The sequence below is a fragment of the Gouania willdenowi genome, chromosome 24, assembly GCF_900634775.1.
Source record: "Gouania willdenowi chromosome 24, fGouWil2.1, whole genome shotgun sequence".
Taxonomy (NCBI): Eukaryota; Metazoa; Chordata; class Actinopteri; order Blenniiformes; family Gobiesocidae; genus Gouania; species Gouania willdenowi.
The window spans coordinates 7,860,791-7,887,509 of record NC_041066.1 but is presented as its reverse complement, the minus strand read 5'-3'; the positions used below and the strand labels follow the sequence as shown (position 1 = coordinate 7,887,509).

Below are 26,719 nucleotides of genomic sequence, written 5' to 3'. Positions count from 1 at the left end.
TCAATTTAATTTGTGTTTGTAAAGAACCTGTTTACACTTTAAGTAGGGAATTGTTTTATTCATTTATTGTCAGTTTTGTTGTTATCGTGATAAATACCAGACATTATCCAGATACATTTTTTAGTCTATATCGCCCATCCCTACTTGCTACTAACTATCAAACCTACTACACTTTTGAGCTGTCAACTTACATTGTTTGTTAACTCCTACTTTTGCTTTCTCATCAAAAGTTGTGCGCACAAACATTTCTGCAGTAGCGACCTTAGGAATAAGGCATGTACAATAACAATTCATTCATTTTCTTCATCCTGTGGGCGTCAAACTCATTGAAGCTCAACCTGCACTAAAAAAACGCGTTTATGTCATTTTAACAACAATAATTTTAAGTCTGTTGTTATTCTCATAGTATGTGTCACAGCATTTGAAATAAAATGACATGAAAAAAAAGCAGGTCGTCACCTTTTTACTAATTGAGAAATTTATTAATGAAAATCATGACAAAAGTTATAATAAGAAGCTGTGAATAGAAGAAGGATCTGCACGGTAGTCACTAGATCTTTTTAATGAGATATAGTGTGAAACATATTAACAGTAACAGTTATTTGCATACATGTTTTTAAATGAGTAAACAACAAAAGTGATGGAAGTGTCTATTCATCAGTGAGGTAATCGTGTGTCTACTCAGGTCCAACTTCGTGAACGTTCAGGTGCTAAAAGATGATCCTTGAATCGACTACGTATTGGCTGCTTTCTGACGTATACGCTCTTTCTGTGGAGAAAAAAAAAAGTTGTGCTTAACATTACAAATAACTCCCAAAATCCTCACAAATCCAGTAGCATCCGCACAATGGACACACTTTCTGCTGAGGAATTGTGGCTATCTACACTAACTCATTGTGCATCTCCTAATATTTGATATGCAATGTCTCTGCAGTCTTTCTCACCAAGCAGTTTGGGTTGATCCTTCTTGTTTCTACTTTCTTCTCTGCTGTGATCCTCTTCACTGACATCTGAGCCTCTTTCAGCCTGAGTTAATGCAACAAAATGCTTTTAGCCAAAAGAAAAATACATGAAAAATACCCAACACAGAATCCGCTAACGGGTAGAGACACACCTCTCGTTGGAGATGTCCTTGCTTTCTCTCTTCCACCTCGCTTTGAAGTCGGCACAAAACTCAAACCAGAGCATGAAGAATTGAGTGGTCGTCACCTCTTTCTCTCCCATCCTCGGCCACAGACCAAAGTATAACAGTAATTCTTGAAAACTGCAAATATATTAACAAAAATACAGCAAAAAATGACCAAAAAAAACCTCCCAAAACAGGTATACATGTTAAAAAAAAAAAAAAAAAAACAAATATTATTATTTATTTTTTTAAGTGAAAAGAAGGACATGTCGAATGACAATGAAAAGGTATATTTTAAAAAGACAAAAAAATTATAAAATGCCCCGGTATATGTCCTTTTTTTTGCAGCATTAACCGAATTACATTTATTCTGAATAATCAAAGTGTTGATGTAGGCGATAATAAGACAAAAACATCATATCACAGTGTGGTTGATCCACCTCTGAATAAAAAAAAAATCACTGTTAAATAACTGTTGCTGCTCAACTGTATCTATAGACGCTATAGTATGAAATCCTCCTGAAACTCATCAAGCTTCCTTTCAAACGTTCCTCCAGAATGTGAATTTCTCACCTTTTTTGAGCGTTCTTCAGCTGATAAGAAACATCAGCTCGTTCCTTTTGTGCTGCATTGAAACAGAAAAGCAGCTTGTTAAAGGGATTCCTTTGAAAACCTTCTGTGTCAATTTATTGGATTTCTCTTGCATTGTATTGAGGTTTTTTGTAGTTTTTAATGTTTCTCACTCACCACTGAAGACAAACGCCTCCATCTTGTCCTTAAACGGCTGCAGCAGCTCCTCAGGACAGTCTGAACAAACCCTCTGGATGTCTTTCTCACATTCTAAGTGTATCAAACAACATGAAGGTATGAACAGTTACAGAAGAGGAGCCATAATACTGTAGAGAAATAGTTCCTCATATGAGACAGTGTTGAGAATATCTTATATTAAGTTCAGTGATGGGTCATGATGCTAAACAAATTCATGAAGCCCAGTGACTTGGCTAACTGGATTGCCCAGTGGAAAACGATGCAGCCAAAACACAGTAAAAAAAAAAAATCTCATCATCTGCTTTACACAACCATCATAAATAATTAAAATGACAAAAAAAAAACAACCTCAGATTTACCCAAAGTAGACACAACTTATCTACTAAACCATCAAGATTCACAGGTTACATACCAATCCTATCTACCTTCCTCTGACCCGGAGATGGGCCACTTTTATTACAGTGAGGGCCACAAACATGTGATTGCCTGATCTGAGGGGCCACATTATCAACAGAATAATGACCAATCTGTGCGTTATTACAGGAAAAAAACAAATTGCTTTTTTTAATCTATTTATGTCTTTTGGAGTCATTTTGAGTATTTTTTGTTGTTGTTTGATATATTTTTGTAATGAGATCAAAAGGGAAGAATGTCTTTTTAATTTGTGAATCTCAAACCCAAACTGTTCCAGAAGGTGAATGAGCATCACCGAATGGCTGATGAGTGTCTATATATATATATACTGTATATATATATATATATATATATAAAGGGCGCACAATCCTGATCCTGAAGGATCCCTCATAGGGTACAGTCCCATCCAACTATCGGCCAATAACCTGCGTCTCCAAAACGTGGAAGCTCATATCTGGCATCATAGCGGCTAAGATAAGCGGGCACATGGATCAATACATGAGCACAGCTCACAACATAAACAGGACTCTAAGAGCCTTCATTGCAAACTCCATGAGGTTGTGGAAAACCACCCTTGAGGCCAATGGCAAGCCACTTACACAAGTTTCCATCAAATGTGGCATATTCCAAGGAGACGCCCTGTCCCCACTGCTGTTCTGCATAGGCCTGAACCCCCTCAGCCAAATAATTAACAAGACTGGCTATGGATACCGACTCAGGAAAGGGGCCACCATCAGTCACCTCCTCTACATGGATGACATCACGCTGTACGCTATGAATGAGCGAGACAGACTCGCTGATCCATACCACCCGGATCTACAGCGCAGACATTGGGATGTCATGCGGACTAGAGAAGTGTGGTCGGATGGTGACTAAGAGAGGGAAGGTAGTCCACACAGAGGGGGTCTCACTCCCAGAAGGAACAATAGCAGACATTAAGGACAGTTACAAGTACCTCGGAATCCCACAAGCAAATGGCAGCCTCGAAGAGGTGACAAGGAAAGCGGCTACGGCCAAATACCTCCAACGAGTAAGGCATGTCCTAAGAAGCCAGCTCAATGGCAAGAACAAGTCCCGGCCAATAAACAGCTACGCCCTGCCAGTAATCAGATACCCTGCAGGAATACTAAGCTGGCCAAAGGATGAGATACAGACCACAGATGTTAAGACACGAAAGCTCCTAACCATGCACGGAAGGTTCCACCCCAAATCCAGCACTCTGAGACTGTACGCTAGCCGTAAGGAAGGAGGCCAAGGACTAGTGAGCGTGAGAGCCACTATCCCGGATGAAACATCCAGGACCTATAAGTACATCAAGGACAAGGCTCCAACAGATGAATTGCTCAGTGAATGTCTCAGACACTGGGGAACAGAAGATGAGGTGCTGGAGGTTCCGTCATGGGAGGACAAGCCCCTACATGGGATGTACCACCGAAACATAACTGAAGTGGCGGATGTCAGGAAATCGTACCAATGGCTAGACAGAGCTGGGCTAAAGGACAGCACAGAGGCACTCATCATGGCTGCACAGGAGCAGGCCTTGAGCACCAGAGCAATAGAGGCCCAGATCTATCACACCAGACAAAACCCCAGGTGTAGACTGTGCAAAGAGGCCCCTGAGACCATCCAGCACATTACGGCAGGGTGTAAGATGCTGGCAGGGAAAGCTTACATGGAGCGCCATAACCAAGTGGCTGACACAGTGTACAGAAACATCTGTGCAGAGTATGGGCTGGAAACCCCAAGATCAAAGTGGGAAACTCCTCCAAAGACGGTAGAAAATGACCGAGCTAAGATCCTGTGGGACTTCCAGATACAGACAGACAGAATGGACATTGTGGTGGTGGACAAAGAGCAGAGGAAAGCCGTTGTGGTTGACATAGCAATACCAAGTGACTGCAACATCAGGAAAAAGGAACACGAGAAACTAGAGAAATACCAGGGGCTCAGAGAAGAGTTTGAGAAAACCTGGAGGGTGAAGGCATCAGTGGTGCCCGTGGTCGCTGGGGCACTCGGGGCAGTGACCCCCAAACTGTAAGAGTGGCTACAGCAGATCCCAGGAAATACATCAGACATCTCGGTCCAGAAAAGTGCAGTTCTAGGAACAGCAAAGATACTGCGCAGAACCCTCAAGCTCCCAGGCCTCTGGAAGAGGACCCAAGCTTGAAGAAAAAAAAAATAGACAGCCCACGGTGGGTGAGAAAGAGTTTTTTTTAAATGTATATATATATATATCGTCAGGTCATGTAATTTTTTTGTAGTTTCACAATGTTCGTGGATCATTTTAAAACCAAAAATAATAATTTACTCAGTAATGGTCGGGTGTAGAAAGGTAACAAATTACTTTTCTTCTTTTAAAATGTACTTAAGTACTAAATTACTGATTTAGAAATATACTCAAAAAGTTACCAAAAAGCAACTCAATTTCAGTAACGTGAGTACTTATAGTCCATTGCTTTTACCTGTGGTAAAAACAAGCTTTGAGTATACTGTGATACATATAAAATTAAAAGGTATTCTCACTTTATTTCCTGTTTTATAATAGATCAGTCTAATTTTGTGGGGCCCCCAAAACAAATCCCCAAAAATTGTAATTCAAGAAGTTGGAAGGAACATAAAGCTAATAAACATAATACACAAAGTAACTCACAAAACGTACAAATCGACAGCAAAATGAAACAAAGTACACAAAAAATTCAAAAAAATACACAAAATGACACGTAAAACGCAAAATGACAACACAGACAGACACAACAGCCACTTAAATAAACAAAATGACTATGAAATCACAAAATACAACAACACATTACGGAACAGTTTCAAAGACACAAACTGTCAACAAAATGACAGGAAAATACAGAAAACAACAACAAAAATACAGAAAGTGGCCCCAAAAAACAAAATTACAACAGAGCACAAGAAATAACAAAAAGACACATTATATTATATTATATTAATGCTCAGATCGGTCATTATTCTAATGTTGATAATGTGGCCCTCGAATCAGATACAATCACATTTTTGTGGCCCCCGCTGTGATAGAGTTGCCCATCCCTGGTATAGATTATTATTTATTAAATCCATAATAGTATGGATCCAAAATACGAACGCAAAGTGCACTCTGAGGTTGAACTAGAGCCACCTGTATCTGATCAGGAGGTTATCAACACCACTTCCTGTTCAGATACAACTACTTGAGATTCACAGTGAGATGGCGACGGCCCACTGAGCCCCTCTCCCCTGTTCCTCAGCCAGTCTGTGGCTCCATGCGACTCTGCGTCCAATCAGTGGATCAGAGGAGCCAGTCTGCAGCAGCAGTCATAATAGAGGCCGCCGAGGGAGCCGAGCGCTGCCCCCCCTCCAGCCCCCTGCCCCCATGCTCCATCAACATCTCCCAGATTAGATTACAAAAGAATACTGTTTTCAGTGGGGATTAGTGTAAACTGTGGCGGTGGCAATCTCAGCATTGTGTAGCCTTCTTTTTTTAGTCTGCTTTTTGAATCGGGACCAACGTTTGAGTGGTGAAGGTTACTGACCCCCGAGTTACCCACAGAGATCATTGAAGAGCTTTCAGATCATTAACTGTACCAAAGTAACACATTTTCATATGTATGTTGTTATGTTATGGTGGGCTTGCCTTTGTCTACTTATATGTACAGAATGTGTCTGTGTGTGAAATTATGAAGTAGATTCAAGTAAGATGTTTCCAAATGAAAGTGAAGAATATCCACGCGGTATGCTGTGAACGACCATCATTGATTAATAATTGATTAACCAGGTCTGACGCAGACATTAGATCAGAATAGACTGCATTTGTATACTTATTTAAAATGGCGTACATTTTTATACCATACTCCAAAGCAAAGATGGGCACTTTTTATCACAGTAGGGGGCCACAAAAATGAGATGTGTCTGATCCGAGGGCCACATTATCAACATTCATGTCAACATATGGAAAAATGACCAATCTGTGTATTTTTGTTTTTGTTTTGTATATTTTTTCAGATTTCTTTTGTACTTTTGCTGTCGTTTTGTGTTTTTTGGGTCAATTGCAGTATTTTTGTTCTGGTTTTGTATATTTTTTTCCATCATTTTGTGTGTTTTTATAATGAATTTGTGTTTTCTTGTGATTTAGGAGTCATTTTTGTTGTCGTCTAGTATAATTTTGTGTATTTTTCTGTCATTTTCTGTATTTCTGGGGTTATTTTGGTTATAGGTTCATCTGTTGAACCACGTGTCGCTTGTCTGATCAATTGAAATGTAGAACATAAAGTACAGCAGCATCGGCAGAAGGAATGACCAAAATAAATACTTTATAAATTATAAATTTCACCATTGCATTCGTGGTATCATTACAGAGTCAGGATTTGTACGATTAATCAAACTGCTGAACTGAGTAGATGAAGTCAATATCATAAAAAATATCATATTATATCTATTTCCCCTAATTTGTTCCTTCATAATTTGAGAATTGTATCAAGCTTGTATGTAATTCTATTTGTTTTTCATTGTTTGCACTGCTGTAGCTAAATCAGCAGTGGTTATCGAACATGTTCGGTCGTGCGTTATCTTTTTATTTCTCATACAGTAGCTGTATACAAATGTCAGACATTATCACTCAACTTCTCTTCCACAACTATCCAATCACTAAAATAAAATGAAGTTTCAGCTTTTAGTGCAGCATCACAACAATAGGAAGTGTCCCATGCCGACCCAACAACACGGGGAGAGTTTTAAAGCAGGCATGAGGGCAGTTCAAACAAGTAGAACAAAAGGAAGCTGTGGCACACAATCCAGATTACACGGTGGTTTGGGTAGACGGCCAGATATGACCAAGCTGTGTTGAAAGCTAGAGAAAGCTATCTGTGCCTCATGGATCCATGCATCTGTGCAGAGATGATGCAGATGTTTGGGGTCTGGAGATTTCGTGGATAGAAAGCGACTCGCTCTGTGTGCGCTGGCGACATGGGCACAAAGGAACAATGATGGCAGATCTGATGGACAGGAGGATTAGAGCCTGAATCTGAAAGGCGCCAGGCCAGTATCGGCTCGTCTCTGGATATACACACATAAACAGACTATATGTATACATGGAAACAACAGGGCACTGCAGGCACTGGCTTTAAACTGGCTGACATGATGAGTGGCATCATCTGGGCACACTTAGTTAAAGTGGAGGACAAGCCACGAGGATGAGAGCGAGCAGAGGGAATCTTTTGTTCAGCGCCTTCATCTCTGTGTATAAACACTTACTGAAGGGCTGGGGCCACTGATGGGAATACAGGGGGGTGAGCTTGTGATGAGTAAGGGTATATTTGTAGAGGGGGGGGGAGTGCAATGCCAGACTGGGTTGAAATTTAACTGTGGGAATCTCCTCAGAGCAAAACAAACTGGCAGTGATAGAGTTCCACAAAAACACAACAAAATGACCACAGGTTCAGACAGAGACATGGTGCTCGCTGTGGTCGCCTCACAGTGGGAGTCACACTTTGAGGCCATTTTGAAAAAATCTAATACTGTAAACCACATGTGTCAAACTCAAGGCCCGCGGGGTAAATTTAGTGCATCCAATTCGGCTCGTAGGAGGAAAGTAAAAAGGACAGAGCAACCACGAACGACCAAATTATTCAGTTGTAGAAATCTAAGACCCTGTGCTTACATCGCATGACTGCAGTCACTTTTATAGTCAATTTTTCAAAATCCTGCAGTTTTCCCCAAATAATTCCGCAACATTTACCCAAATTAAATAGAAATTGGTGATAAAATCTAGGAAATTAAGAATGGATATGAGTGGGTTTGATTTGTGCATGAGTGTTGGTGGTGGCAGTAGGCGAGTAATGGCAGCCATGCTTCCGTACCACCACTGGTATGACTGATATAAGTGACTGGTGTGAATGAGTAATGGTTTCTGTAACTTCTGTAATGCCCTTTGAGTCTCCTTGAAAAAAGCCCTACATAAATCCGAACCATTATTATTATTACGTTATATACTGTCAATACGATTAAGTGCAAATTAGGGCCCAATAATAATGAAATTGCTTGTTTTCCCGTCTTAAGTCTGCAACGACTTAAGGTCAGACTGCTTCAGATTTGGCCCATGAACCAAAATTCCTGATCTAAACCAACCTAAACGTGGGGTCGGCACATAGGCTGCTCTCATGGATTTTTTTTAAGGTGTTAATTAGGCGTCACCTACTTGTTATGTCCTGTCCGAGCTTCTTCAGATTACTGTTCAAGTCTTCAAACTGGACCTGGGCGGCCACCAAGACGTCCTGAGGCTCAGGAAGAGGAAACACACTTTTGTCTGTGCCGGCGTTCTGGTCAAACACAACCACAAATGGGATCAGCTTATGATTGGAAAACAGCAGTTCTCCTTTATAATGCAAATGTTTGATTAGTGGGATGATCTACAGGCAATGGCAGCAGGAAAAGTGACAAAGGATATAAACGCTCATATTAAAATGCAAAATGTACTTAAATGTGTGTTTGGTAGATTATTTCTGTGTTGTAACAATACTTCCTGGCAATAAATCTCTTTTAATTTTCTGTTAAATGAAGCCACATTTGTAAGGAACATGCTTTTGTGCTACCTTGTCCACATTGTGAAGATAGTACGACACCACATAGTCCACCAGGCTGATACGATTGTCCTGCAGAAGAAAAGCAGGACTCACATGTAAACACTGACAAAGTTGTTGTGTTTGTAAGAAATACTTTATCTATATATGTAATAACTGTACACTTACTCTGCTCTTCACGTCCTTCAGCTTTGGGAGGATTTCCGGACCAAATCCATCAGCCTGGCCCCTAGTCCTGTTGCCTCCATTCATATGGTTCCCCAGAGCCAAAACCAGCCCCATCACATCTTTGACGCTGTCGCTCTCCAGTAGAGCCTGGCAAAACAGTTAGCACTCCACAATGTAGATCACAAAATCAGTGGACAAAGAACTGTAATTAAAGGTCAGTTATGGCTAAAAGTCAAATTTAAAACACAGAAGTACATGTATTTGAACAATGATTCCAAACCAGGGGTGCAGGAGCACATTACAAACAGTTCTCAATTCATTTCAAAATAATGATAACATTCCTGGTTGCTTTTTTGGCAATTTTTTGGACAAATTTACTACATACATACAGTGTTGTACAATAAAATACTGACTTTTCATTTAATTTAATTTAATGAAACAGGATAGTTTATTGCTGTAGTGGTCATTTAATCACACCTTTGACAGTAGGAGACAATAATTACTTGGCTATTTTCTACATAGGAGACAGTATTTACTAACCATTTAGGTATATCACATTGATAGTTGCTTTTTTTGTTTTTAAATTGACTTTTGTGTGCTTTAAACATCATAAAAGTGCTATTTGGGCTTCATACACATGTCCAAAGTGTTTTTTTCATTGATTCCCTCAATCGTTAGTTAGAGGGTGACAAAACACCTGATGACGAAGTTGACGTGGCACTGAGCTGGAGAAGCCGAGCCTCCAGGAAGCTTTCTGCCGTGATTGACATGTAAACAGACACGCCCACGAAGGTGAACATTTCAGAGTCCTTCACACAGTGCTATGTATGTATTTTCTACAGAACGCCCCGCCCCCATGCTCTGTCTACGGAGTGGGTGGGAGGAGGGCGGGCCGTCCTCTGGCCCTACATCACCGTGCGGGGAGGAGAAAGTCAGTATCCCGTCTATGGACACGCCCACCCATGAACATGCATAAGTAGGCCGCAAATCAGCCTGTTTGTGTAGAGTTGTTCAGAAAGTGACTTTTCAGAGGATAAAACTCTGGAAAACAGGCGAGTTTGGGAAAATAAACCTCAAATACTATGTTTCTGGGGTTCTTAGAACTAATGGAGATGGGTGAAAAATAGCATAATATGGGAACTTTAAATACACCAAATATTTTGAGTTTGCGGAATTAAGTCTTAGGGAACAATGCTTGGAACACAGGAAAGAGAAAAATTTGGGGTACACATGATTTACCAACAACTCAAAGGGGGTACACGGGACAAAAAAGTACGTTAAATATAGTCAAGCAAACCAGTCCCAGGTCTGGTTTTTAAAACATGCTTTGAATAAAGTAATTGACTGAACTAAAACAGTGTGTCTGTGTGCGTCACCCACCTTACACACAGCAGAGAGAGTGCTGAGTTGGCATTGAATGGCTGCAATCCCGTGGATGAAAGCAGCCTGGAACACAATGCAGCGCGCTCTGCCTGCAAAGTTTGGGATCTGAGACAATTCGTAGAGAAACCTGGACAAAAATCGTGACAGCTTCAAAACAATGAAAACACAATGACGTTACTGGAGCTAAACTGGACTTATAGGATATTACTGACCGTTCAGGTTTGTCCAGCAGCTTCACGTCCTCCTCGGCTGACGTCTCATAGTGGTTGTTGATCTTCTCCAGCTCCTCTGGCTGTGCTCTCTGAATCAGACAATGGTTGAATCAGCTCTTTCTAATACTATGCAATAAAAAATACAACAACTTTGTGCTAATACATACATTTTCATACAGTACTTCAATGGTCTCCACATCCACCACAGAGTGATTGACTGTCAGCAGAGCTGGAAGTAAAACAGGAGAAAAATATTACTTGGTGACAAAGTTAATTCATTCTGCATATCAGTTTTGTGTAATATTTGCTTTATTAAGCTGCCTTTGTCATTTGGTACATTTTGAATGGTGGTGTGCCTCTGGATGTTTAAATTTAAAAAAAATGTGCACAAAAAAGGTTGTTTAAAAAATGATATGATTAAGAAGTTTGATTGTATCAGAAAAATAATAACCCTAAACGTAAACACTGTATGACTGCTGTCCTTGAATCTTATATAATGTAAAGAAATGTAAAAAGAAAACTATATATTCTACCATTTTAAACCATTTAAACACTGCACACATTTGAAGAATCAGGCAAGAGAATAATAAAAAAGATACATTTTCACACATAAAGAAAAAGTAAAAACATCTGTGAGATTGTGTAACGAATTATCTGTTGTTACTATTGTTTGGATTAAATCTCAAAGCAGCAAAGAGTGTAATTTTCTAATTAAACAATTAAAATAAAATGAAATGCTTCACTGTGGATTTATATTTCTCTTTATTATTCAATCAATATATATAAAGCATTTGAACATTAAAAATTTATTTTTTGACTGAAGTGACATTTTGGGGGGGGGTTGAAAAAATATATATACATAGGTCCTACCCAATACAGCCCAAATACAAAAATAAAATAATAACTCACTTTATTTAAAAAAAAAAATCATTAAAAAAAAAGATGTTCAAATACAAATTTTGTTGGGCGTGAAATATTAGTTTGCATTCAAACATGTTTTTTCATTATTTGAAGTTAAGTGGTTTTTTTTAAATATATAAATATTTTTTGATCAAAGCAACTTTTTTGATTGAATAATAAAGACACAAATCTACTTCCAAACATCAGAGAAAACTGTTTAAATTTGGTTTTTGTACCTTGCTGGATGTCTTTCATCTCCAGGTGGAGGCTGGATATGAGGATTCCCAACATCTGAGATCGTTTACTATCCAGCAGCTTAATGGTCTGAAACACACACACACACACATACATATATATATATAAAGAAATACATAAAGCATCAGGGACTATGAAACGATCCAACCTATGATGAACTCTGTTGTTTTAATGTAATCTTCTTTTTGTTTGATTGTTCTTTCATTCAGACGCACAACGCAAACATCAACATTTCAACAGGTGAATTTATATGTCAGTGGCGACTAAAAAGCATTTTAGAGTTATTCATTCCCCTCTAGCGGACAAACTGAGTACTGCTGGTCATGTGATGCTGGTAATGATGCTTTACCTTTTTGGCTTTTGTTTTCTCCTCATAAGTATCAGACAGTGGCTTCTTCTTGGTCTGTGTGGTAGTTTTAGCAAAGAGATCCTCAAACTCGCCGGTGTTTTTAATAGCTGGTTCTTCTAAGCTGCTCCACAGAGTTTCTTTGCTGAGGAGAGAGAGAGAGAGAGAGAGATGAATAACAGTATATGATTTGCTCTGATGATGAATAGTGAATAGTTGTGACAAACTGGGATGCTTGAAATTAATTAAGTTGTTTTGATATAATACTAGGGCTGGGCAAGATGGACAAAAACGTATATGTTGATACTAGCACAATTGGTGGCTGACTAAATACTTATATATATATATATATTACTCAAAGTCTGAGCGGAAAGACAATTCAAAGTTAAATTTGCTGATGCAAAATGCCACACAGGCACATTTATTAACAAACAGCTGCACAATGTGCCACTTTTGGCTTTTCCTCCTATAAGGGACAGTATGTGTGAGTGAGTTCTGTAGTGTGGCTTGTATAGGGAAAGGTGTGTGTTAGAACGCACTCAACAATCTATGTAACTGTGCTTTTAATGCTGTTCTAAGAAGTAGTGAAAGCAGCAACTCCTAAAACAAGTATTTTATTATAAAATGAGCTATAAAATAAAAATATGCAATTTTCCATATCGTCAAAATAGAAAACTTGATATATCTTGAATCTTGATATATTGCACAGGTCTATATAATACATGCATGTGACGTGTTGTATTGGGTGAACTTACTTGTTTTCTTGGATCTGGATCTTTGTCCAGTAAAGGTGCTTCATTGGTTGAGAGGGCTTCACTGGTGCTTTCCTGGGAGGTTTGACCAACATGAACCCTCCCCCGGGAGGTGGAGGAGGTGGAGGTGGAAATGAGCTCTGCATTGATGGTGGAGGTGGAGGAGGAGGGGGAGGAGGTGGTGCAGGTGAAAATGAGTTCTGCATTGATGGTGGAGGTGGTGGTGGTGGTGGTGGTGGTGGTGGTGGTGGTGGAGGGCCATTTGACTGTGAAGGTGGTGGAGGATGAGGCTGAACTCGCACTTCATCCGATTTGTTTGATGGATGTTCTGATGACGAGCATGTCAGCATGACGTCCGTCTCTCCAGCCAAGCTGCGGCTGATAGAAGCCAAATCCAACTTTTTGGGCGTCACTTTCGACCCCGCTCTCCCCACATTCTCCTTAAGCTCTGTTTTGATGAAGGTCTCCTGGTCAGTTTGAATACACACGGTGCGAAATAGTTTGGGTAAAGGGCAGTCAGCGGTGGACACGGCCACGTCTCTGAGCGTGCCACGGCGACGTGCTCCTCCTGTCTGGTACAGTTTTTCCTGCAGCTCAGATATCATTAACTCAAGTAGGGAGATGTGGTCTCTGTTTTCCTCCTTCAGCTTGGAAAGCTGCTGGTTGTACTCCTCCTGAAAACAAAGTTAGATTACATTAATATGCAAAAAAAATTATCACAGCCAGATTATTTATTAGTTGTGTGCGTCTACCTACGTTGCTTAAACTATTGAGGGATCCCCGAACCAATGTTGATATCGACCCAAAATCAATATCGGAGGTATCGGATAATATAGGCCTTCATGTGAAATCTGTGATACCAGCACTCCAATACATAATTTGTTTTTATTGGATTTATTGAGGTTAATTATTAGGGTATCATTGTATTTCTCAAATGTAAAATATTCTTCTTTTCAAGTAGTTTTCTTGTTTTTAATTTGATCTTTTAAGGTCTAATTTTTTATAAAATTGTATTCGCAATTGTAAAATACTCCTAAACAAATGATTGTCACTTTAAGAGTATATATTCTTTTGTTTTATAAGATTTATTGAGCTTACTTTTCTAATTATTATTATTTTTACATTTTATTAAAAATATTCTTATGTTTAAGGCAAAATGTATGTAACTCATTGGTTAATAATAAATTAACTGCTGCTGACTATTGTTACTGTGTTTTTCTAACATTCAACACTAAAAAAAACAAGTGATGCAAGTATGTTTGATTTCTAATCAAAGTGATATCTGTATCGATCAATACTCAAGGATGCAATATTGGTATTGTATGAGAAGTGAAAAAGTTGTATCGGGACACTCCTATACACCTCCTACTACTGAGGTATAAATGAATTGCAATTTATAACTAAAAGAGACTTCTTTGAGGGTAATTGACAAAACGTTTAAAATTTAAAGGCATTTAGCCACAATAATCTTTATTTTTGCTCCCTTTTAAAACTTATTTATTTCCTGAGACATAAGGATTTCGTCTTTACAGTATATGACTGGCACTCTCTCCATCATGTTTCCTGGTCTGCTGGGATAGGTTCCAAAACAAGATAATCCAGTATTTAATCTACATATTTGTGATGATTTTTTTCTGGTAATTTTCACTTTTTTTCACTGCCCTATGTAAGTCGAGCACAATGCAAGTGTTAGCTAAATCCTTTCATACAGACCTGTACTCGCTCCACATCCTCTCTGCATTCTCTCTTGAGCTGCAACAGAGCGGCTTGGTGCTCTGAGGAGAAACAGCAGAAAAACATCAAAAATCATTAAAAAACAGATTCCTGCTCATGTTTTTCATCACAGCTGCACCGTCCTTCAGATTTATTGCTTGTTTTTGTAATTGATGGATTCAAATGACAGACTTACAAATAACTGTAATGTGCTAAATAATAAATAATGTGCTTTTTCTGTCTTTAGTTTGCACATATAATCGTTTCAACTTGTGCTGTGTAGCATTCTGTGCAGAGAGTGTACCTTGAACCCAATGTGAGCTGGGATAAGCACAGGCTTAATAGATTCATCATATTCAACTTTACATTTCCTTTTCGCTGTGTCCACTTAGTTCCAGCTGACATTGCAAAGCATAAAGACCAAACAAACTGTTCCCTTTTTTCCCATGAAACATGTACCACTGTCACCCAGTCCAGTACATTATGCACTCAGAAGGTGGAGTTTGTAGACTCTCACAGGGCGGAACTGTGTTTGCACTCTGAGCAGGGCTTGAGTTTACAACACCACCGGATATCAAAGCAAACACCACTCTTTGTTCTCTCTATTCTGAATATTCACAGCTTGTCTTTCAAGATAACACATTTCAGCCTCCAGAGTTTTTAAAGATCTGCATCACTGACTGTTTGTCCACTATGATTTCACCGGTTTTGAGGCTTATAAGATGGAGCTTGAACAGGAGACTGTACCTGCTTCAGTGTACTTAAGGCCAATTTTTTCCTCTTTGACTGGAGGCCACACAGCTTGCAGACGACCAGGGATTCTGTCCTCTCCGTCTCCTGAAGGGCAAGCCTCTGACTGTTGAAAAAAAAAAAACACACAAAAAACATTAAACATTAGCTCCTGCATCTCAGAGCATTCATATGACTTTAATAGTGTGTTAGACTAAGTCCATGTCCATTCCAAGTTCTTCATGCTTGACTCATACTTTGCCATCCTGTGTTTCATTTTTCTCTGATGACTTCTCAAAAAGTGTCCTCAGCACATCTTTATTGCTCTTGATCTTCTTCCTCACTGAGTCTAGGTCAACCTTGTCTGTGGGGTCTCTCCTCAGGGGCTTTGGTGTGAAGAATGCTTTGAAAGCATCAAAAGCAGCCTCAGCATTGGACACACTCTTTGTTGACTCAGTGGACTCTAAAATCTCAAATTTCTCTTCTGTCTCGCTCTTCTTCCTCTCCCTTTCAAGCTTCTCTTCTATCTCACTCTTCTTCTTCTCCCCTTCCAGGTTCTCCTCATTTCTGCATGTGATGGTCTCATCCTGGTCTCCCTCAGGTTTCTTCTCAGCTGCCTCATCTGCTTTCTTCTCCCGGTTCAGAAACTGAGAAATCTGGTTCAGGAAGCTTCCTTGACTTTTCGTGTTTTCCTTCTTATCCGTGACATCTATCCTCTTTGACTCCTGAGTGGTTGTTTTGAGATGCGTCACAGTGTCGTAATCAGGACCGACAACTCCCTTCCTCAGTATCCTGAGACCGCTAAAGAAGGCTGGGAGCTCAGGCTGCTTGTCTGTTGCGTAACCGGGAGAGAAGGTGGCTCTAGTGAGAGTGGGGGCAGGTAGACTTTGGACCTCTGAGGTTGTGGAGACATTGTAAAGAGTAGCAGAGTTCATTGATCCATCACTTTTGTCCTCACAATCAATCAAATCTTCTTCAGCTGCAGCCGAAGCCTCCTCTTCATCAGAAACAGAGTTCAACTCCAATGTGGAGGAGTTTGAAGGACTTCTCATGGTGGTTTTAGTGTCACCATGCAAGTTTATAGGCACGAGTGGCAGCTCCGCTAAGTCCAACTCATCCCACTCCTCCTCGGCTGTGTCGGATTCGCTCTCGGATAAATATCTTTGCAAGATGGAGGCCTTCATATTTTCCTGAGACAATATAACACATGACCGGTCCTCTGGAAGTTTCAGAGCATCTTTGTCCAGACCTTCATTTTCTTTTCGATAAACACTTAGTTTCCCCTGCAGTACGTCCTCAAACTGCTCCCCTGAGAGCCTTTTGAAATATTTCAGGATCGCTTTTGGCTGCTCCATTTGTTTTGTTTCTTGTGTTATTACAAAGGAAATGCTAATGTCTTCATGAGTAGTACAAAACAAGAACGCTTAAAACCTGTTTTTGCTGCACAGGTGTTGGTGTAACATTAGGGTTGCGAGAACAGCACTTCAGAGACGTGTGACAAGTGTTAAAGCATCTGCACAGCATGCATGTATTCAGTCGGTGGTTACAAAGTTCTTTCATTTTCAAATTTCAACCAAAGTATTTTTAAGGAGGAAATGCTCAAGTTTTATCAGGTCTGAAAAAGAAATCCTTATTGTTTGTTCTCAAGTCCGTAGAGAAGGATCAGCTTGTGTCATTCTGTCTTACCAGAGAGGGAGGTTCTTAAATGTAAACGTAGAAGCAGACGTTAAAGAGAAATCCAAACAGTTTTAAAACCAAACATTTTCCAGGTGTTCCTCTGACTGGGCTGAGAAATCCAGATGTCCAGCCTTAGCTTCTGATTTCTGCTTCATTATCTCCTCCAGTGTTCCTCCACCTGCTGCAGGTGACCGAGATGTGTCCTGGATGTCATGTTGAAGAGCGTCACAGAGTAACTGAATTACAACTGGTGTCCCTGGCTGCTGTTTCTGACACCTCCCTGACATCCGTGAGGTAAAGACAAGCAGATGGAATGCCACACCCAGAGTTGAAGGTGGGTAAACACGTCTGCAAAGGAATCACTTGATGGACATTTAGCGTGTATTTTCACCACTGGCTGGTGGTTCCTCTGCTGCTCTGCAGGTGCTGAGCGAGGCCCGGTTAATCTGGATTTCTTAACGCGTGTAAAACCTCCTGCATGCAACAGTAATCAGCTCAAAGGGAATCTGATACAGGGGGCAAATTGGGCAATGACGTAGCACTAATACTAATGTGTTTCATAGAAAAAAAAAACCCATGTACTTTTTAGTTAGCACACGTATTAGAATGTTCGTTTTTAAATGCATGGTGATGATAAACATTCAAAGTAAAAAATTTGATGATTTTTTTTAATCCTTGCGTTTCCTTTCTCCAACCTGATTTACTCATCGTATTGAGATAGAGGTTGTGGTGGTTTGCACTCAGGCTAATGACTAGTAATGAGGCGTGTTTGTATGTACAGTAATGAGAGCGGCACACAGTCGCCTTTGTGTAAATGTGTGTTTGCGTAAAAAGGAATGCATTCACATAATCCGGTGAACCTTTGGCATTTACTGTAAATCAGGGAACAAATACAATCCAGGATGAACTGTACCAGACCTCAGGGATCACGAACATAGCGTTTGTGCAAAGTTCAACTGTTCACCAGTTTCTGAGCTCCTTTTATGAATGTCAATAATGCAAATTCTGCATCTATTCACTGCAGTTATTTCATGAGGCAGTTGATATTGAATGTATGCTCCTTAGTTGTAGTTCTATGTGAAAATATACAGTATGTGCATACCTGATTTAAAATGACTGCAATCCTTATGCATATTCTAACAACTATTCCCATATTACAGTATATTCTTTATATTAGGAAAATATGAGAACAACGGAAAACACAAAGTAGTAAACCAATGGTTTACTATTGCTTATCTCAGTGTTTTCCAGCATTCTGTGATATATTAAGATGGTCAATATTAAAATGCTGCCTACCGCCTCCTAGTGACTGCTCAGTGGATGAGTTAGTGAAAGCCTTAATTGTTCAACAGCAGAAACAAATGTCATTCTTATTCATTTATTTGCTTACCTCCAGCTCTTGGGGAACAGGTGAAGGTGCGTCAAAGATGTCATCATCAGGGGCGGTGATTCGCAGGAAGTCGATATGCTTGGGCCTGGATGGATGAAACAGCGAGCGGCAGTGAGACAGAGACTCCTCCACCTCCTGCTGCCAGATCTCCTCCTGCTTCTGCAGGTCCTCATCTGTAGGGAGAGAGAAAACCAGTTCATACATTACCTTAAAGAGCATCTGCTGTCAACATCTCCAAAGATTGATACTCAATTTACACTGTGTTGGATCGTTTCTTTGCTCTTCATAAATAACTAGAACTAATGGTCTTAAGCACAATCAAAAAAACATGCACATCCCTTTCTGAGGCAGTGTGCTGGATCAAAAAAGTCCAAAGATGCAATGACAAAAAAAGGTCCGCACAACTGCGTGGTTAGCTCCCAATTTTATTTATTTATTTTTTCATTGCAACTAATGATCTTAAACCACGACGATTAAGCTCAAACCCGGACTCTGTGGAGGAGGTGAGGGACAGGAGGGTATTAGCCAAGCTCACCTCCATCATGGACAACACCTCCCACCCACTGCACGGGACTGTGGAGGAGCTGAGCAGCTCTTTCAGTGGCAGACTGAGACACCCTCAGTGCAAGAAGGAGTGCTAACGCAAGGCCTTCATCCCCACTGCTGCCAGACTGTACGACAAGACCCTAAAGTAACATGTGCAATAATAACCCCCCTTTGCAAAACTACGTGCAATAATCTCTGTATCAGCGTCACTTACTGACAACCTGCACTAGAACTGTAAACTTCTATTCTGCACACCCTGAGTGATCTTACTGAATGCTAAATGTAACAAGTGAATTTCTCCATTGTGAGATCAATAAAGGATTATCTTATCTTATTACATGTACTTAACTTTGGTTTAAGAGTGTACTACCAGTACACTTTACTAGTGAAGCATAGTGTCACTAGTAAGACTTATATGCAAATAAGGGGGCAGGTAGACTTAAAATATGTTACTGGTGAAAACTCAAAGCTTTACTAGTACTATTAGTAACACAAAATTGTCTACTGGTGGGGGATTTTGCTTTACTAGTAGTAAGTGTACTCGTACACTACTAGTGGGCCAAAAACCGTTTAATAAACAGTTAAATACAAATATTTGTCTATAGTAGCAAGGGTTCTCAACTGGTCTCACCCTTTTTCACGGTCATTAAATCGCGCCCCACCGTTTTTTTAGAATTCAACCAACCAAATTTAGTTGTTCAAAAATAGCTGTTGAAAGCACACATATGTAATCTCTTTTAAACCATAAATATATATATTTTCCTTTGCAACATGGAAAAGAAAAGTCCAACATAAGAGACATTATGTATTTATTTATTTATTTTTGACCAGCGGACTGCACATATGCTTAATATATTAAAACCAGAGTAAAAATAATTTTCTAATAATAATTTGTAAGTCTCTCACCTGCAGCAACCATTTATTATCAGAATTGAAGCTTTTAAAATACACAAATGTTGTTTGTTTAACTTCTAAATACTCAGATCAGTGAGAGTTTGTCCAACCCAATCACTAGCTCTAAATAGAAGCCATAATGAAATTCCTTTCATTTTGCAGCCATGGCAACATTTGATGATGATGTCATCAAACTGTTTCCTGTATTGTACATGCATACATTCAGTGTTGATAAGTAAATAAGTTAAGTAAATATTAGAGGTGTCCCGATCCAATATCGGATATCGTTCCAATATTAGCCTGAAAACGAATATCGGATATCGGACTCAAATTTCTGGATTTTTCGATTTTTTTTTTTTTTGTTTTGTTATTCATTTTTTATTTATTTTTATTCAATTGTAGATTATTGTAGATAATATGTTGAAGGTTAAAATGTATGTAACCAATTGGTTAATAATAAATGTTTGAGTGACATCACTTGATCATGCCTTTTCTAACATTCCACACTACAAAATAAGTAGTTATTTTTTTTTTTTAATAAAAAAATAAATGCTTTTTTTTCCTTCTTTTTTAAATGTATGATTCATGCTGATATCGGATCAATATCGATACGCAAGTCTCCAATATCGGTATCATATCGGAAATGAAAAAGTTGTAACGGGACATCCCTAGTTAATATATTATTACGGACTCTAAGCAACAGTAGGTTTTGCAATGCCACAGTCAGGAAATATGTTTGCTCCTCATGCTAATGCTAATGCTAAAGGAGGCTTCACGTAGTTCCAGTGTGGTTTGCCTCCACAGCTTCATCTCCAACTCTCTGTAGTTGAAGCTATTCTCAGCTTCGTGGTTAACTCCCTTGCTTCACAGCAGTCTCTGAGTATGACATGGGACTCTGGTTTAATTCAATAAAGTGTCTATTCATACGGTTGCCGTACGGTCAACCCCCGGTGATATTGGTACGTTTACTGAAGTACACGTACGTAGCGTCTTAGGGTTAGGTTTAGGGTTAGGTTTAGGTTATAACTCAATATCACAACAATTTTTAGGGTTAGGGTTAAGTTTAGTCTTAGTCACGTGACCTAAACTGGCCAATGAGGGGCGCTGCGTACGGATAGAATGCCGGTATATTGAGACGGCAACCGTACGGATAGCCACTGCTTTAATTCAACAACTGCAACGTTTATTTTGTCAATCACTCAAAAACAGCATACAGCTTATAATCGATCTGTTCCGGTCACACACGCTACCTCACTCCGCACACTGGTCGTGCGACTCGCGCGTTAATTTGCAGTTAAAGGGACACGCACCCACACACACACACACTCTGACAACAAACTTTAAGTTCAAGTCCTGCATGGAAATTCTTCAACTCTTCTACTCCTTCACAGTCACAAGGTTGCGTTTAGGTACCTTTTGATTTTCTGTGAATCTGTATCAGGTAATACTGAAGGAATTCAGTCAGTACCTAAAAAAAACAACCTGAATTCATATGATTGGATCGGTGATCGTTTTTTTAAAACTCACTGATTGGTGATCGGCCCAAAAACCCTGATCGTGTAAAGCCTAATAGATTGTAATAATTTGTTTAAATCAGGAGTAAGCCTATCTCCCATATGTATACGTAATTAAATCTAATCGATGTACCCCAAATAGAACACAGAGGTGTTAGTGTGTGTATGCCTCTGTCTTCTTCTCTCTACTTGTCAGCCTCTAAAGATTTGCTGTGTTTCACAGAGCCCTGAACATTAATCCTATTTAGACACGCAGCCATTCTGCTGCTCATGCTGAACAGGGAGGAAAAGGCATCAAACTACAATGAGTTCACGTCCTATTCCTGCTGCTGCAGCTTCATACTTTACACTAATACAAAGAAAAATACTCTCTGTATTATCTAAAGCTGTGTAAATACTACAATGTTAATACCCTCAAAACCTTTTAGTGGACAAGGTGGTGATGATTTAGTTTTGATCATTCACACTTAAAAGGCTTGAAAGAAATTTCTGACCACATTAATAATGATACAGTAAATCCAAATATATGGGCACCCCCATTTTTGGGTGAAAATCACGATGGCATGCACAATCTGGATCCGATCTGGATGAAACTCAGTGGGTAAACAGAAGAACTAACCTAAGACATAATTGAGTCAAATTTCATAACGATTTCACCAATGATGAGAGAATGATTTTTTTTATTTTTCCAACTGGTCCAGAATCAGTGTAATGATCCGGATCCCTTCCAAAATTTGAGGGAATCTTCCATGGCCTGTGGTCAATCTATGGTTCAAATTGTGTCAGTTTGTTTTGAGGACTTCTGACATAATCCTGCAAACAGAAAAAAAATGAGGAAAAAATGACCTCCTTGGCAGAGATAATAAAAAGTATTTTTGTTTTATTCCGTGCAACTTGAAAGTGCAGGTAAAAAGTCCAATTTTGAATGAAACGGATCATGAAAATGATGAGAAATAATCTGATAAATGAGGCAAAAATAAGATTAAAATAAGGAAAACTTTATATATAAATAACTTCTAAATTTAAATAGTGCACTGTCCAGTAGTAATGGACTGTAGTTATTATTTATTTTAGTGCTTTCTCTTTATTCCTTTATATAACAATTATTACTACTATTAGTATTGTATTTTTTGGTGTATATTGCCTTTTTCCTTCTCTATTTATTAATTTAATACTAATTATGATATTTAATTATGTTTTTCTTCTTCTGTTAATAGCAAACTGCTACCATTATTACTTATTTACTTACCTTATCCCTTCACACACGCACACACACTGTGTATTGTAATGTGTGGGATTTGTAAATATCGTTTTGAGTAAACATTTATTGTCTCCATCTTTTTCTTGTATGTTGCAAAATAAAATACAATAAAACAAAAAGAAATGCACTACACACCCGCGCACGCACACGCACACACACAGATCCTCTCCTAATGCAGTCGATCAGGTGCTCATTATTACTCACGTCTGACTGGACACAAGAACACACTTGGTGTGTCCAACCAGCAGGGATTCATTATTTACAGCCTGTTTCACATCCTTCAGACGTTTGAATGTGTTTACCTGACAAAAGCAAATAATCCTCCTCCAGTTGCTCATGTGTCCTTGTGCAGGCCTCGGGTCTGTTGTCTGCAGCCTCCATGTAGTCATTTTTACTGCCTTCGTGCTGCTCTCTGTTGTTCTGGTCGGTCTCATTAGAAGTCACTGGACCTAACCAGAGAAGTGGTGACAGTATGGGAGACACATCTGGATCAGGATGTGAAAGCAGGCACGGCGAGGGCTTTGGGTATTTTTTGGCCCTGGATGATTTAAAGGTTAACGAGGGAGGTTTTCTCTGTGACTTTTTGGAATAGTAGGGTTGGGAGGGTGCACTGAAGGTGCTTTTTGTCATCAAGCACTTTTTGATGTTTAAAAGGGCTTCTTGCTTGGTTTTTTTGGCCTCCATCCTCAGGGCGTGCTGCAGACTCTGGCTCAGAGCTTTACCCAGTGTATGGAGCTCTTCTACCACTGGGTTCTCATTGGTTTGCTCCTGATTTTCAAAGTCAACATGATGCGTGCTTTGATGCTCTCTTTCTTTGAAGTTATCTTTGATCCAATCAGAGCTGGTGAGACTCACCCTCCGTATGATGCTTTCAACCTCTGCAATCTTTTCCATCACTCTCTGTGCTGCATCCGCCTCCTGACGCTTCTTTTCAGACGACTCACCATGTTTTGCTTGTATTTCAACGTGTTTTTGATGACTAAATTTCCTTTCCCGTGGCTCAACACTTGAAGCAAACAGTGAGTATATCTCATTGTCATACTCGGAGAGATCTGTGTCAGAATCAGAAGACACGCAGTCATTCTTTTCTTTGCAGGAGGAACTTAAAGAAGTTGCAGATGCAGCTTCAGGAAGCTTCAGTCCACACTCTGAGGTGTCTTTATTTTTTCTTTGCTGTCTGAAAACTGTTTCTCCTCTAGCCACAGGTGTGCAGATGGTTGAGCTCTCATTTTTAGGATCCCACTCCCTATTAGTCAACAAACGTTTTCGTCTGGGCTGCTTGAACTTTGTTAAAGTCCTCTGAGTCGCTTTAAGATGATGCTGAAAATCATCTGCATTGAACAGACTTTTAGCGCTTTTTCGTTTCTTGCGAGGAACCTGGATTCTTGGTGCTCTTGGCAAACCACCACAAGCCACTCCACAGCCTTTGGACTTAAGCTTAGTACCTTGTTGGTTCCCCATGCTCAGGATCGCGTGGCACCCTGAGCACAAAGGTAAAAGCTCCGTCAGCCAGTGAGCATTCGATGATTCCTTCAGCGATTTGAGGATTTCTCTAATGTCAGCCAGGCTGAATTTATCTGCTTGAGCCTGCTTCAGTGCTTCATGTGAACCCTCCTCCTCCTCCTCCTCCTCCTCCTCTTCCTCCGTGTGCTTCGATGTCTGGGTTTGTTGATGCTTGGGAGGCATTTCAGAGGGGCAGAACGGGCTCCTGCAGAAGGAGAGAGATGGACTCACAGATCTTCTTTCGTTAATGGGTCGGTGGAGGCTCAAAGTGCTACGAAAGCCCTCCATTATGTCCTTATGTCCAAAAAGGCAAAGACGGTGATAATTGTTGCTTCAAGCACAAACGCCGCAACACGTTAAACCTGCAAAATGAGCAGCAATAAATTAGTTGAGTGAACTTTTGCTAACATTTACCTGATGTACAAAATCCACAAGATTAATACAGCAAATAGTAACACTAGTCCTTGAATGATTGACACTTGAGTCAATCATTTTAGATACTTTAAATCAAAAACAATCAATGAGAGAATATATTATTCTTATACAAACATGTTCAAGTTGCATTTCTATGTATGAACAGTGCTTTCTTATAAATAAATATTGATTGATTGATTGATTGATTGATTGATTGATTTGCCAAAAAGTCAGGTAAATGAGCATGACTTTATGTAGTGATCGGTTCAAATAGAGCAGACGTGGGCAATGGGTGGCGGGCCCTTGGTCTAGTTTTGTGTGGCCCCCAAAATAAGCGCACAAAAAAAAAAAAGAAAGAGAAAAAAAATACACATAAAACCAACACCAAAGTACTCCCAAAATGAAAAAACACACAAAAACAAGAGAACAATATACAAAATGATACCAAAAATACACAGAAATGACTCCAAAAAAGATGCAAAATAGCAAAAACATAAAATGATAACAAAATGAATTATACAAAAATACACAAAATGACAACAACAAAACTGACAAAATTCTGTTTTCTTTCCTCAGAGTGTTCATTAATCTAAATGTTGACAGAAATGTTAATAATGAAGCCCTTGGATCAGAAAATCACCTTTTTGTGGCCCACAATGTGATAAAAGTTGCATCTCTGATACAGAAACTAGCTGTGACTCATTACATTGGTCATTATTTACACATTTCTATGAAAAGATGGACAGAAAAACGACAACAGAAAACTTCAACAAAAGTGTTACCTATCTCAGGTTTAACAAAACTCCTGATCTTGTTTTCTCGTCGATGCAAAACTCACAATATACGACAACAAAACACTTACTTTCACAGGTTGTGCATCCTTCATTCTATGTCAACGTACGTCTTGTTGCACTTTCAATGACATTCGGTGACAGTAGAACAAAGCCCGCCCATTAATTAAATCTTAGCCAATTGGCGCTTTCGTATATATTTTTACCTGTCAGCTATTGGTTAATGAGTTTAAAATGACTTGTGCTGATCCAATGAGAGTAGACTAGTGTCGAGAGAAGTGTTAGAGGAGAAACAGACGTTAGGCTTTATGGGATTTGGGTTTAACTCTCTAATCCACTTGACTTCAATCCACTTTTTAATACACCTTAAATGGACACCAGAAGTCTTTAAAAAGTCCGTTTGATTCAGTAAATGTTCAGATTTTATTATTTTACAAGTTTTTATTTTTATTTATTTTTTTATTATCTGGAACTAACAGGCTATATCTTCAAAGATATAGCCTGTTGTCTTTGAAGATATGATTCTAAAAAAAATAGTTTTATTTTAGAATCAAATCACAAAAACTATATGTTGCATTTAAAAGTCCAACTTTTCCATATGTGCAAAAAAAAAAAAAAAAAAAAAAAAATCTGAAATTTGCAGCATCATGTTTTCTTTTCATAATAAAATGAAATTAGTTTCTTATCAATACTGAAGTAACTTTAACTACACTTTATTATGTAGCCTGTAGTTACAAATAAATAGATCCATCCATTTGTGTCTCATTCTCTTTCAGTGCATTCAGAAAAGCAAAACTGTTCCATGTGAATGTGCATGTGTGTGTGTGTGTGTGTGTGTGTAATCTAGGGTTTGACCTGCATGGCTCAGGTAAAACACATCTGCCATGCATTGACTGTGGCCTGCATTGGACAGCTGGGCTCCACACTGAGCTGCTCACTGCTGATCTGTCAGCTGTCAGTGATGGACAAACAACTAAGTACACACCCACAACACACACACACACACACACACACACACACACACACACACACACACACACACACACACACACACACACACACACACAGCTTTGGAACGACTAATTAGGTTTTAAAGAAAACATTACATTAAGTAATATTGAGTGTCTGAGGGTCATTTAAATACATCATTATTTCAATATTGTAATGCGTATCAAATCACCACTTAAACTGAGGCATAAACTGTTCAAAACTAATAAAAATGTTTAGAATAATTAATAATAAAATTAGAAATCGAATTAATGACGCAAAAACGAATGACTTACTGAAATGTGCGTCAGTTCATGTTTATGTGAACTACACTGTACTACACTAAATCACCGCTAGATGTCAGTCATGTCTCTAGTTTATAAGGTCTTCAATATTTT

At 39.2% G+C, this 26,719-nt stretch overlaps 1 protein-coding gene across 3 annotated transcripts; it reads right to left on the bottom strand.

Annotated features, from left to right (window-relative positions):
- Window positions 1-542: 542 nt before the first annotated feature.
- On the bottom strand, window positions 543-25,511 carry fmn1 (formin 1). Of its 3 annotated transcripts, XM_028440056.1 has the most exons (19): window positions 25,406-25,511; window positions 22,929-24,491; window positions 18,412-18,584; window positions 15,363-15,471; window positions 14,616-14,677; window positions 12,906-13,576; window positions 12,154-12,295; window positions 11,786-11,873; window positions 10,817-10,878; window positions 10,650-10,738; window positions 10,435-10,564; window positions 9,055-9,201; window positions 8,899-8,958; window positions 8,505-8,625; window positions 1,874-1,966; window positions 1,700-1,751; window positions 1,115-1,264; window positions 945-1,026; window positions 543-769 (listed from the first exon to the last, which is right to left on the bottom strand). In XM_028440056.1, the coding sequence occupies exons 2-19, from the start codon at window positions 24,415-24,417 to the stop codon at window positions 734-736; spliced, it is 3,756 nt and encodes a 1,251-aa protein (XP_028295857.1). In that variant the 5' UTR covers window positions 24,418-24,491; window positions 25,406-25,511; the 3' UTR covers window positions 543-733. The 3 variants fall into 3 exon arrangements, with proteins under 3 accessions (XP_028295857.1, XP_028295859.1, XP_028295858.1); XM_028440058.1 differs by lacking the exons at window positions 22,929-24,491; window positions 25,406-25,511 and adding an exon at window positions 19,864-19,985; XM_028440057.1 differs by lacking the exons at window positions 18,412-18,584; window positions 22,929-24,491; window positions 25,406-25,511 and adding an exon at window positions 15,602-17,324.
- Window positions 25,512-26,719: the final 1,208 nt, after the last annotated feature.

Bases quoted from the DNA above. Each gene is read 5' to 3' on its own strand.
- fmn1 (XM_028440056.1), bottom strand. From the start codon at position 24,417: ATGGAGGGCTTTCGTAGCACTTTGAGCCTCCACCGACCCATTAACGAA. The intron at 12,296-12,905 runs GTAAGTTCACCC...CTCTCTCCTCAG, and splicing joins ATCCAGATCCAAGAAAACAA to CAAAGAAACTCTGTGGAGCA. The intron at 1,265-1,699 runs GTGAGAAATTCA...ATATATTTGCAG, and splicing joins CTGAAGAACGCTCAAAAAAG to TTTTCAAGAATTACTGTTAT.